Source organism: Manduca sexta, chromosome 26 (assembly GCF_014839805.1).
Source record: "Manduca sexta isolate Smith_Timp_Sample1 chromosome 26, JHU_Msex_v1.0, whole genome shotgun sequence".
NCBI lineage: Eukaryota > Metazoa > Arthropoda > Insecta > Lepidoptera > Sphingidae > Manduca > Manduca sexta.
Genome location: NC_051140.1, coordinates 17,237,774 through 17,251,848, shown reverse-complemented (window position 1 = coordinate 17,251,848; position 14,075 = coordinate 17,237,774). Strand labels below are relative to the sequence as shown.

Here is a 14,075-nt window from a genome sequence, read left to right as displayed (position 1 = left end):
CTAAGCAGATATAAGTAGATCAATAATTCTAGCTTTCGCGCTGTCTCTAAGATGGTGTTAAAGCAATCCGTAACAAAAACAACGTAACACATAACATGTGATGTAGCCTGTTATAACGATTGCGTACCAAACCAATCAGATGGACGGATATTAACCGCCTGCACTTCCAGCTAGTGCTGTCCCATTTATTCTTGTTATCCGCGAAATATATTCCATTTTTAAAAATCATTTGAGGGAGTTATCGAATTTAATATTTGAAATCTCTACTGAAGATTGCTTTCCTGCCAGTATCTAAAACTATTATGCATTGTGTTCAAATATTTTGGATGTAAGATTTTGGATAAGCATTTGGTAATATTCAACCAATCAAATCTTCATTATCTTTTTGCTGTTCTCACGTCACGTTACGCTTAACAACATTAAAATCATGAAAAAGAAAAAAACGAACGAGCATGCCAAACACAAAGCAAACAAATCACATTTCATTTTGCGGATACAATCAAGCGGATATTGATTAGCAATATCCGCACCATCACTTTCTGTTTGCTATTTGCATGTACAGTGATCATATCTGAGCATTAAACATATTACTTTTAATTCATATTGGTTTCACAATTTCAATTACTTCGAACGTAACGGATTTTGAAATCAATTATGTCATTGAAAATTAAATTCCTTCGCTGAAGCATCTGAGTAGTTAGGAAGTGCACTAGTTAATAGTATCTCAAACATAATTCGTTGATCATATCAATGGACATACAATACGTATTGCGAGATATTTTGTGGAACCTCTGTTACTTTTACTTCCCGTTACTGAAAATTTGTATATTTCGCATTCTTACTATTTCCTAATACTGCAGCAAGTCTGTATTCTTTTCGTTTGCTATTGCAATAGTTCGTTGTGTATTACAGTCTAATAAATCTTTATACTCATTTTTCCTTATAGACTGTAATAACGAAACGACTATCCTCCACATTAAATTAAAAACTACGGCTAAAATTCATTATATTTTAAATTAAAATAAAACAATTATAAACATTCTTTTGTAATTTTTTAAATTATTTAGTCATATTTCATAAAAGACTCTCACAGAAAGGCACATGAAAGCGATCAGAATCTATCTATACATATTCTAAAACGAAGTCCCATTTCCGTCTATCTGTATGTTATCGATTTTCTCAAAATCTACTGAACGGATTTTTATGAAATTTGGTATGTAGATAGTTTAAGACCCTGGGAAGGTGATAGGCTTCCTTCTATCACGGAAAAATACAAAGCAGGACTTTTATCCCGGAAAACTTAACGCGGGCGAAGACGCGAGCAAAAACCAGTTTCATTAATAAAAGACAATCTAGTGTGTCAAAGGTAACTTATATTAATAGCATCCGCCTTGTCATGACACTATAATACAAGTAGAAATCTAGAAAAAATCATTAGGCAATGCTTTCACTACACGGCGGTTGAATCTTGATATATTAGTTTTTAATACGCAAGTGTCGTGCGTCATTCATTCCGGCCGGACAGACACGGCACCTCCAAATACATATGCGGTTGACAAATGTGACCACCGACGCACACTTCCCGATAGATTGATCGACTTTTATGGTGGTTTATGCAATACAGGAGTTTCTTTTTAATTTACTAATCATGGAAACATGTAGGCTGTAAATTATAGCTAAATTATTCGGAACATGGATATGAAATTTATAATATCCTTTTACCTATAAAAGCCCTTTAAGCTGGTAGTATATACATTTTTATAAAACATTGTCGTATAATGATAATATAGTACTTAGCCAAGAAGGGTCCATTTAACCCGATTCTTATTGGCTTTTCTTCAGGTAGAATTTATGTAGAATCTGATTATAATGACAACGATTTACAGACCGCATTCATGCATTACTGCCTACGTTGTGTCGGGTTCTTTTTCGGAAAACTTCACCTTTCGATACTGCCTGAAGGTATTTTAAAGTACTTCTTGTTCATAACTTAAAATGAACAAAACCAGAGCTCGTACAATAAACCGATTCCTAGATTCTAGAGAAATAGGCAATATGAAAAATACTATCCATCCATCGCTGGGTACACCAACAGTAAGTCAAAATTGCCGTTATTATCTGATAAGACAGGCTATTCTGATATTGGGCATATATTTCATACGAATTTTATCGCCTGAATCGTGTGTTTCATAACTAAAATAAAATTTTTATGATAATTCCGTTAATCACTACTTTCTTTTCAGTACTTATATAATCTATACTAATACATAAAACTGAAGAGTTTATTTGAACGCGCTAATATCAGAAACTACTAAACTGATTTTGATTTTCTTTCACTAATATAACGCTACATTACTTTTGAGTGTTATAGACTATTATTTATCCCCGGAAGATATTTATAACCGAAAAAAATCACGCTGGCAGAGCCGCAGACAATAAAAAAGTGCATAAATTTTGCGATTAACTAGAGAATTGACAAATCGTTCAAATAATACATCATCGAATACAATGTATCGATAGTTAGTGTAACATCGTGAATGTCCATATTAGATGGACTCGCCGAGGATCAGATAACATCGCGTTGAGAGCAACTGATTGACGTGCCAATAGACCCTTGTAGTACCTTACAAATACACGTTAACTCTGAATACTTGACATTTGGACTCATTTGTTCACATTAGCCGAGGATTCAGTTTTGAAAGATTTGTTATTATTAAATCTGGTCTTTTCATATTGCTATCCGTGGACTAGAAGAGTATGTAAACTAAGGCTAAATTAATTGGAATTTCTATTAGATATGGAGACGGATCTGTTGACCGCCCCCTATAATCTTAATGGACGTATGTTAGCTTGATAGTGGAGCTGCATCAGTTACTGTCTTCCCTTCAGAGACAAAGTCGTGAATATGTATATGAATTAACGTTTTAAAAGCAAATCCGAGAAACCATACCAATAAAATAGCACTTCCGAGATCACAAATTCTATTACATAAAGTCAGGAATTTACGCCCGCCGGCAATTTATGAATGGCCTAATCTCTTGGCATTTAGGTTAAGCAGCGTCGATCATGTCGGGTTACGATGGGTTAACAACTCGACATGCTTGTGTCAAAACAATTTGCCAAACGCCCCAAGTGGAATTACATAATATAAATGTGTTATTTTCTACCAATTACAAAGTGTTGATGTTTTTATGTGTTTTTTCTATGATATTGCTTGTATTTTGCAGTAGCGCTGATCAGAGTAATTCAGTACAGTATATTAGATTTGTTTATTAGATTTTCCAGCAGACTTAACACTACGATTACAGTAATATAAATGATAACTTATAGCTATAATATAAGCACGAGATAAGAAAACTCAACATGAATATAATTTAATTTCAAGGTGATTTCAAGTGCAGAATTAAAAAAACACAATATTGTAATATAATTGGAAGGCGTTCACGTAATAAGTTACCCTATGCTAGACTATCTTGCAGAGAAGTTTTAAATATATAATAATAATGATTGATAATGTTACCCTAAACAATGTTTCAATTTGGTTCAGAAAAGTTTTTCAGAATTATGTTAAGAACGCAATCATTTGCTGATGATCAGCAGTTTTTTTTACCTTTAAATTCTAATACCTCCTATTAGGTTGTCCACAAGTTTCCTGTCATACTTTTATCAGTTTTCCTTGTGTTTAGTGTTCCGAAGTATCTATTAAATTTCGTATTTAAAGTCACGGAAACACATCAACACACTGTAGAGACCCTGGAGTGACAAATCTATAGTTTTCGAAGTTTAATTATTTTGAAACAGCGTAGTGTGATACAGCATCACATTTATTACCCTCATCGCAGTCAATTTGCTACGCTCTGACAAAAGAATACACGTGTTTTAGGGCGGTAAAAATTGTATCCATTTTAGTTTACGTTAAAAGTCATAAACTCATTTAAGGAACTGATCTATAAATTCTTTAAATAACTTAGTATAGTTTCTACAATCAATTTCATACTCGGTTCAGAGCATAACAAAGAAAATTCAAATAAAACTTAACCATGTTTAAAGCAATAATATTTTTATTGAATATCGATGCTTTCCCACGATGCAATAAATTGTGAAAGGGCATTTTATAGCATACTCGGGTTACAAGAAACTACAATCCGTCTGTGCTTGGCGCTGGCGTTTCTTCAGACGACCGCAGAGTGCAAACGTTAATTCTTATATTTTTATACTTGATACAGTTAACACTGTAGTCACGGATGGTAGGTCTCCCATATGTGAGAGTCCGCTTGGGTAGGTACCACCACAATGTTTATTTCTGCCGCTAAGCAGCATGTATGCTTACCTAAGCAGTATGTAGTCACTGTTGCATTCCGGTTTGAAGGACATTGTAGCCAGTGTAACTACTTGACATAATAAGGCTTAACATCTCATGTCTCAGGATGGCGAGCGCAGCGGAATACCAAACAATACTTTGTAATTTATGGTGTTGGATGGTGTTTTTACTGTTTATGGGCGGTCATATGACTTACCATAAGGCGAACGGCAAGCTCGTCTCGTCATTCAAAGCAATAAAAAAAATTACAATACACGTACATCTATTCTGTGAAAGATACGTTTAATATCCTTGCCAAGCAAAACTGCTTATTATTCAAAATATTATAATTAAAGTGGCGTTGAACTAAAAATACAAAACCCAATATTTTTTCACACTAATAAGGGTTATTTGATGTTTAAAATAAAAAACAATGGAGTAATAAAATGCAATCTTTGCATATTCATGACTCCAGCTATATAGTATTCAAAAAGCAACTTTATTCGACGCCATTTTGAGAATATAACCCATAGTGAAAACAACCTTCGACACAACAATATGCACAAAATCCGATAAACATAGATCGCAAATGGGCCGCCACATTGTGCACTAGTATAGATTTTATTACCGTCACAAATCACATTATTGCTTACAAACGAGCACCAACGCACGCTCCGAGCAAATAATGAGCGTATACCAATACGACAGCTGGGAGGCGGGCTGCGGTAACATGGCTGAACTGGAGGAAATATAACAATGTTTTCTAATCAATGGCAATTGGGATTATAATTTCGATAAAATTTTAATTTTTTACCATTGATGGAACTTACTGATAAATAAATAGGACTGTCTCGGTGGCGTAGTTGTATTGCGAGGTGCAACTATATCTATGAAGTCTGGGGTTCGAATACCGGAGCAAAGTGATATTAAGTTTGTTTAGTTTGTCCGGAGTCTCAAATTGTACCCGGTAAATGAAATTAGGCTCACTCCTATTACATGGGACTTAACAGCTGGCGAAAATTGGGCGTGTTATTCCTCTGCCTATCCCTGAAATGGTAAAAAGGCGTGATGCTATATAAGTAAATAAATGGGACTTGTAGGTTAGTAGGCTGTCTCACCCATGACCGACACCATTCAGAACTTCAAGTACAAAGAACTAAGCACATACGTGATAAGAAACTTCTTAGTTGCCTGACTGTGCCTGCATTGTAGCATACACTTAGCAAAGAACAACCACTTAGAATTAAATATTTCTAAAAATAAATTAACTTCTATATGAAAAATACACCGACCGTTCGAAATTAATTAAAAACAGTTTAATGGTGAGATGTAAGATGAAATTTTATGACCTTTCCCAATTTTCCAAACGAATAGCAGCCCTGTTAGTAGAACCAATCGATAGAACGACCTTGTCTATTTGACCATGAGTGGAATTACTATTTCAATTACATTAAAACCCATTTCGACTGCGTAACGCACTGTTACGTGTTTTCTAATTAGCTTTTATTATTATTCATTTCTTTATTTCAGACCAATTTTACAGTCCATAATGTTAGTAACCATTGAATAACTTAACAACAATTAACAACCAGGCCGCTTAGAAGTTTCTTACCACGTATGTTCTTAGTTTTTTGGACATGAAGTTCTGAATGGTTTCGGTCATGGGTGAAACAGCCTACTGACCTATATTACGAGCCCTATTTATTTACTTAGGTTACACATACATGATTGTGTGAAGTTTAACCCAGTGACTAATGTATTTAAAGTTTACCCTGTTAGTTAACATAACTAAAAGCTTGTTGTCACTGTCTCGCACCATGCTTTATGGCGCATCGCTTCCGTAGAGTTGGGGAAAAGCAGTTGATGCCACCTGATTTTGTTTCATTTAGGCGTCCCTGCAATCAACACCAGAGGAAACGTGAGAACGGGATACATGAATCCCCTAGCTTAGCGACTGCAGGGCCTCGGTAAAGAATGAGGTAGGAAATGGGGGAAAAAAGAGTAAGGGAAGGATGGAAACCTTCTAGGATGAGCGAAAAGGAAAAAGGAGGCAATATATTAGTGGTCTTTTATAGGCCACAATGTGAATTTACAACCACGAACTATACACACTTGAGTAGCACACTTAGGGCTGCGACAAATGTCCTCCAATGCATGGTCTTGAATTCGGACTGGATGCCACCTTATTATCTAATCTTATGGATTATAGACGAGATTTTTATATTTTTCAATGAATAGTTGTAAATGCACATAATTTTAGAATCAGTTAAAGGCTCATAACATCTCGTCCTATTGCCGCGATACTTTATTGTTTGAAAATCAAGCAAATAAATCAGTTAAATTATTTAAAAGGACATCGTAAACAATTATATGTAGAACTAACGCTCGTTTCGATGTGGACTCAGGAGGCAGCCTAAAGGAAAACAGTAAACCACCAGCCATTTGCCGAGCCGTGGTCTAAAACAATCAATGTTCAGAAATCAAGGCTAAAGCTCTCGTCGTGGGTACAAACGAAACTAAATTGTCTAATATTCCATCATATCAATTTCGAAGTAACTGTAAAAAAGGTAAAAAACAGATTTGAATTTTATTTAAATGATTTAAGGTCAGGGAAGCTTATAAGTTTGAATCCGTCTTTTTGCTATTTCAGGCGTTCTATTCTAAGGACAACTTCCATAACCTTATAGGTGAGAGAGTTAAAAAATCACCTATTTACCTATACGACCATCAAATCGGTCCTTCTAGAAGAATGCCCATATTTGCAAAAAGAAGGATAGACGGAATAGAGTCCCATAACTTTATAGTTACATATCGTATAAGTATTTCATTTTGTATTTTAATGATTAATATTCTTAACAATAAAAAATCATTGACCCATGTAATTAGTCTCAATAATTCACAAACTTATACGCGTGAAATAATTATGATCAATTAAATCGTGACAAGTTCAATTGTTGCAGTTTCTTTTTTTATTACAGCCTCGAACATTTTTTTCTGGCACAATTCTTACGTACCGTTCATTCATAATTTTTTCTTGTCGATATAGAGAAGAAATAAACTATTTAGTTTAATAATAAAATGCAGAAGTTCGTCTCCAATCGTATAATAAATCAACAATGTCTAAAACTACGTGCTTACTACTATCTCTAAGGTATACAACAGCAAACATACTCGCGGTATACATTGATGCTACAATATAAGTAGGCGTTTACACCACAACTTCACAAATAGCCGTCCATCACACAATTTAATCATTATAAGTAGCATCAAAATAAATACTGTAAAATATTATATTAATTCTTGCGATGTTATTTATGATATCGTTAAACATTTCGATGATGAGTAATCGATCTTTGGCAATATAAATCCTTCATACAGAATGTGATACAAGAATTTGGTTAAGATATGGAACACAGATAATTCGTAACATTGTGTTGGAATTGGCAACTAATTACACTAAAGTAACTTGTGCAATACTACAATTCATATTACAATGAATTAAATATCGTGATCCCAGTTAAACCCGGTTCGGTTCACCTGTAATCCTTGTTCGATCCTGCTGCCAAGGTCCGAATGTATGAGCGTGAAGAACTTCACAGCTCTGTCTTGTAAAGACTGTATAGCACCGCCAAGACTGTACAAAACGTTTTCGACAAGCCTACTGCGTTCATCTTTTGTCATTTCGTTTATATACAATTCCCTAGCTTGTTCAAAGTTATTTGCCTCGTCCTGGTAGATTTGAATCAACTCAGCGTGCTTCTCTTCTTTATATGGAACCGGACCATTAAAAGTATTAGGATAATAGTTAGGAATATCCCTTTGGTTATCTTTGACTGGAGCGACACCGTCACGATTATACGCAAACACTTTTGTTTGAATAGGACAATTTACAGGAATATTATTAAAGTTTGCTCCAAGCCGGTAATATTGTGCGTCTCTGTACGCCAGACGACGAGCTTCGAATACTTTGTCAGGTCCTCCCTGTATTCCTGTTACAAGATTTGCTGGATTGAAGGCCAACTGTTCGATCTCCGCAAAGTAATTAATAGGATTCTTATTCAAAACAAATCTTCCGAGTGGATGTAAAGGATACTCATCTTGAGGCAGCACTTTTGTTACGTCAAACACGTCGATCCTTGCATTTTTGACATCATCCAATGTCAGAATCTGGATTTTGACCGTCCAACTGGGGAACTTACCACTTGCAATGGCGTTATACAAATCTCTAGTAGCATAATCAGGATCGATGCCCGATATTTTTGCTGCTTCTGCTGATCTAAGATTTTTGATGCCTGCATCGGGTATAAAATGGAATCTGATAAAGTGCTTGTCACCTGCTTCGTTGGACACCTCAAACGTATGGATACCAAATCCAGGCATGTGTCTATATCCATCGGGTATGCCGCGATCACCAAACACAATGAGAAACATGTGCAAACTCTCTGGTCTTAATGTTAAGAAGTCCCAAAGCATGTTTCCGTCGATTAAATTAGTAGCAGGATTTCTTTTTTGAGCGCGTACAAATGTCGGGAATAAGATTGGATCCTTGTAGACGTACATGGGTGTATTGAAGCCGACAATATCGAAATTTCCGTCTTCTGTGTAGAATTTAAGCGCGAAACCTCGAGCATCTCTTGAAGTGTCGGTACCACCCCTCTCTACAACCACAGGGGAAAATCTGGCGGCCATTGGAGTCTTCTTGCCAATTTTACTAAACATTTTTGCTTTGCAAATGTGAGTGATGTCATGCGTTACTTCGAAGTAGCCAAAAGCACCACCCGCTTTTGCATGCACCAGTCTTTCTGGAATCCGCTCTCGCACCAAATGAGTTAGGGAGTCCATGAAAAACTCGTTAAAGATTAAGTTTTTATTCAGCGTACTCGTATCAGTAACTTCTATTGGCGCTCCGGCACTGGTTGTCATAAAACCCACAGGTCCCTGAAATAACAAATGATTCTTCTGTCACACTTAAATTGAATGGACAATAGACACGTCTATTGATGGTAAACGAAATCACAGACATTCAATTTCGATGTTGTAACTTGTAACTAGAAATCTAACTGTCTACCGACATTATAAATTTTAAGCTACTATGTCATATTATAATTAACAGCTATTAATATTATTCGAAGTTATAGCATATATTATAATATTTTGACAATTCTATTAACTCATCTATAGAAAACACACTGGAATTAATATGAGCTATGTTTCTACTTACCGAAGATTTTTGTTTGAACGCGACTATTTGGTTGGCGGCAGGCGCAGGCTCGTTCCGCGCGCTGGCCGCAACAGCCATACCGAACAACAAAACCGACACTTGAAACATTTCTTTCACTTTAAATTGCATCGCAAAGCATGTTTGACAAAAGTGGAACAATTCGCCTAACGTCTAAACATCAGGCTTTATACTGCGATATTGCGACCTTGTCGACGAATGGCCAAGACAGACTTTTGAGCCGTGTAATGAAATTTCTCAAGCGGCAAAAAGTTACCGTGTTATACACGCAGATCACAGGCGACGCTATTATCTGACGACGTTATGTAAGGCTGAAAAATGTTTTGTTTGCTTGGACAGTGCTCGAAGAAGTTAACCGTCTGCGACCAATGTTCCACATTGCCTGGTAACTTCCCTTATTGTTATCTGATATTTCATCAAGTTGTAATATAGTTTCTTCCCAAAGGTGTTTTGAGTTTGGCCTTCGCTTTTAGTTTGGGTGTGGTGCTTACTAACAAAGCAGTTGACGAAAGTATTTCTGACAGATAGTGCTGATGCTAAAGTGTCTACGGTTTGCCAAGCCATCTTCTATTATTATTTATCACACTAGGCTGTTGTTAAGCCGTGCTGTAAGTTCAAACAAGTTTACTTTAATTGGGTTTGGGTACCTGCGATATTTATATTATTAGGTCCAACAACTGTTTCACATATTACATTATATTATAGCCCATTGTTAAACTATATGTGACAAACTAAATTATAAGTAAAACTTGCATTAAAGTATATTAGGTTATATGTAACTTTAAACTAATTGACGTTTACAAACGATGTGTTATAAAATGAAGCAGAATTATGATATATGAATGCGGCCAATATAAATAACAAATTAATAAAAACTAGACTTATTGATTCCACCACCAACAACAATGGGTAGCTACAACCCCATTATATTCCAATATTCTCTATCGGAAATTGGTGAAACTTTGATAATTGACATCTACAACATCACAGTAATTATTCATGAGTTTGCTCGAACGACGCAACGGAGAACTTGCACCTAGGGCTGTATTACGAAAAGGTAGAACGACTGGTATAATTACACATCCAGGATAATGGGACTTTAAAACGAATTCACTCCATAAGCGTATAATCGATTTGATTTCGCAGCAGTTAGTAAAAATTTTCGGTCCAAAAGAATCTCAGCCTTTGGTGAGTAAACAATTTTAAAACGTTTCAATCCATGTCCAAACGAGGGGGGCTTTTTGTTTAGATCAAATTACACTGATTTCACAATTCACAGCCATACCTTGAAGTCATTTCCGTCACCGAACTTGTATGGGGTGAGGAGACTATACCATTCATCACTTAAGTTGACCACGAGACTCGCAAAAAGCTTGCGTGTCAGGAATACAGGTAGGCGCCTGCCAATCATAGTACCCACCATTAATAGTATTCTGAACTCGGTTAACTTGCTAAATAAGTATTATAATAATTATTATAAGTAATAAAAACACAAGTTATAGTATTGTTTATTTAAATACTACATCTGTTATATATAAATTACCTTTTTTTTTTTTTTTTTTTTTTTTTTTTTGTTTTCGCGGAGAAAGTGCCTTATGACTACCGCCCAGCCTTCATGGGGGGCGACTGAGCGGTTATGTTGGGGTCACCGTGCCTTACGACCCGGCGTTGCGCCGCCCGGATTTGATGTCAGCCTTCGGGCGACCGCCGGGCCGAGTCCCTAACCTATGTACAACGCACGGCATACCAACTAAAACTCCGCGGTGGCCCTCTTCGGCGCATTAGGAACGGCTGCAGGCTTCCTCTGACGTTTGTCTAAGACTACAACTGCAGCCGCCCTGCGCGATGCCGCCTAGTGCGGCCCGTCTCCTATTATGGGGGCTCAGAAGCCCCGCGCACCGAAGGACGCCCTCGGCGTCTACGGCAGCATGAGGCCAACTGCACACTGCCGTCCATCCCGGGGTCAACCGAAAATTGTGCAAGAGCGCACAAAAATGCACTAGGGCGGACAGCCCCTGCTGCCCGCCGACGACCCCCATCGTGGCCCCTATTAGTCGCCTTTTACGACAGGCAGGGGATACCGTGGTGGAATTCTCCAAACGCCCCCAATCCACAGGGCGGGAGACGCCGGTCAGTCGTCCACCCGGCGCCTCCTACGTCTCCTCTGGCGGCGAGAGGGATCCTCCCTCTCCCGATCCCTCTCGGCACCCTCCTTCTGCGAGATGACCACCTCGCAGAAGTGGGCCACCGCACGCCATGACCTCTCGCTGCCGACCATGGAAGCGACCACGGCCGGCAGCGAGAGATCTCCTCCGACGACTGATCTGAGAGCGCTGCGCTCTTCGTCCCAGGCTGGACACAACGCCAAAGTGTGTTGAGCCGTATCCAGCGGGCAGTTGTCACAATGGTGACACACGGCCGACACCTCCGTACCAACGATCCGGCACAGATACTCACCGAAGCAGCCATGCCCGGTGAGTACCTGCGTCAACCGAAAGGTTGCCGCACCGTGGCGCCTGTCCAGCCAATCGGCAAAGACGGGCCGCACTGCAATATATAAATTACCTCCCCCATCCACTAACAACTCCACCGCCAGTCTGGGTATAAAATATTGATTATTCCTTAAATGTCATCCCAATAAAGTTTTGTTTTGTTTAACTCTTGCAATCCATGAAGAACTCTATCGCCAAAATCAGGGTGTATTGATGTAAACAATTTTACAGCTCTCTCTTGCAAAAATAATGCTGCCCGGCCGAGACTGTCTACGATATTTTCAACCAATCGAACTCGTTCATCTTCATTCATTTCATCTACATACATGTTCCTTATTTGATCTGTATTACGAGGAACATCATCTTGACATACGCTCGATATATCCGTCTCAGTATTGTCCAAATACGCAATTGCTCCATTGAATGAATTTGGATAATAATTAGGGCTATTTTTACCATTTCTATTGACTGGAGCTCTACCGTCTCTATTATAGGTTTGACTTATAATAGGACAATTCACAGGAATTTTATTGAAATTTGCTCCTAATCTGTAGTATTGTGCATCTCTGTAAGAAAGAAGTCTGGCTTCAAATATTTTATCAGGGCCTCCATTAATACCAGGTACAAGATGTGCTGGATTAAGAGCTAATTGTTCAACTTGAGCGAAGTAATTAGTTGGGTTTTCGTTTAACACAATTTTTCCCACAGTATGTAATGGGTATTTGCTTATAGGCCACAATCTTGTCACATCGAACATGTCAATGTTGGATCGTTTCACGTCTTCTACAGAAATTATCTGCACGGCGAGTGTCCAACTGGGAAAGTTACCACGTGCAATAGCATTATACAAATCCCTATTTGCATAATCAGGATCCTTTCCCGCGATCTTCTGCGCCTTTTCTGTCGATAGGTTCTTTATGCCCCCATCAGGAATGAAATTAAATTTGACAAAATGTTTTTTACCGTCCTCATTAACAACTTCGAAGGCATGAATTCCATAACCTGGCATATATCTATACCCGTCCGGGATACCTAGGTCACTGAATGAAACCATAAATAAGTGGAAAGTTTCCGGTCTAAGTGTTATGAAATCCCATATCATGTTTGAGTCCCGCATGTTGGTTTCTGGGTTTCGTCTCTGTACTCGAATAAAACTTGTAAAGAAAACTGGATCTTTTAAAGAAAACACTGGCGAGTTTAATCCAACGATGTCAAAATTACCATCCTCTGTATAAAACCTTACACCAAAACCTCTTATATCACGCGACGTTTCTGCTCCGCCCAAGTTAAAATTAACAAGTGAAAATCTGACAGTTATTGGAGTTCTTTTACCAATGTTGTTAAAGAGTTTTGCTTTGCATATATGTGTTATATCATTAGTTACTTCAAAATAACCCAAAGCGCCACTACCCACAGCATGTACCACTCGTTCTGGTATCCGCTCCCGCGAAAAATGTGTTAAAGACTCCATAAAGTAGTGGTTGAAGAGTAAATTAGACTTCAAAGTATTTGTTGTTTTTTTATATTCGACCGGCATGCCGGAACTTGTTGTTAGTATACCAATCGGTCCCTGTAAAAATACGTGAATTTTGATTTTTTATATTAAAAAATCTTATATAGTCAAAATAAAGGGGAAGTATAGGAAATATAGTCAAAAGGGGAAATAATTATATCATCTAGGAATCGGCCTGTTTGTATACCAAGAAAATAAATTTTCTTAAGATTTTTTATTACGTAAAATTGTGAATACAATTTTGGTTGCAGCAAACAAAATTGTCTTTAATGTAAATTAAATCTACTACGTAAAATATAGTACCTATTTTAAACAATATTTCTTATTATTTAAAGAATGAGTTGGACTCACCTGCGTTTTCTGTTTAAACTCTATCAATTGCTCTGAAGAGGAATCATCGGTGACATCTGCCGTTCCCACCGATACCAGTAATAGTATTACAATTCCAGACATGATAACTCTTTGTGAAACCACGGAGAAAACAGTCTAATGTAACATTTCAACACATAAATACATAACAACATTACAACA

At 37.4% G+C, this 14,075-nt stretch overlaps 2 protein-coding genes across 2 annotated transcripts; both read right to left on the bottom strand.

The window, feature by feature from the left end:
• Positions 1 to 7,387: 7,387 nt before the first annotated feature.
• On the bottom strand, positions 7,388 to 9,717 carry LOC115451275 (catalase). Its single transcript, XM_030179525.2, has 2 exons — positions 9,522 to 9,717; positions 7,388 to 9,238 (listed from the first exon to the last, which is right to left on the bottom strand). The coding sequence occupies exons 1-2, from the start codon at positions 9,648 to 9,650 to the stop codon at positions 7,799 to 7,801; spliced, it is 1,569 nt and encodes a 522-aa protein (XP_030035385.1). The 5' UTR covers positions 9,651 to 9,717; the 3' UTR covers positions 7,388 to 7,798.
• A 2,444-nt stretch (positions 9,718 to 12,161) lies between these two features.
• LOC115451278 (catalase-like) lies at positions 12,162 to 13,997 on the bottom strand. The gene is made up of 2 exons (XM_030179534.1): positions 13,896 to 13,997; positions 12,162 to 13,601 (listed from the first exon to the last, which is right to left on the bottom strand). The coding sequence occupies exons 1-2, from the start codon at positions 13,995 to 13,997 to the stop codon at positions 12,162 to 12,164; spliced, it is 1,542 nt and encodes a 513-aa protein (XP_030035394.1).
• Between the last annotated feature and the right edge of the window lie 78 nt (positions 13,998 to 14,075).

Coding starts and splice junctions, on each gene's coding strand:
- LOC115451275 (XM_030179525.2), bottom strand. CDS start 9,650: ATGCAATTTAAAGTGAAAGAAATGTTTCAAGTGTCGGTTTTGTTGTTC. Junction 9,239..9,521: donor CGTTCAAACAAAAATCTTCG/GTAAGTAGAAAC, acceptor TTGTTATTTCAG/GGACCTGTGGGTTTTATGAC.
- LOC115451278 (XM_030179534.1), bottom strand. CDS start 13,997: ATGTCTGGAATTGTAATACTATTACTGGTATCGGTGGGAACGGCAGAT. Junction 13,602..13,895: donor AGTTTAAACAGAAAACGCAG/GTGAGTCCAACT, acceptor GTATTTTTACAG/GGACCGATTGGTATACTAAC.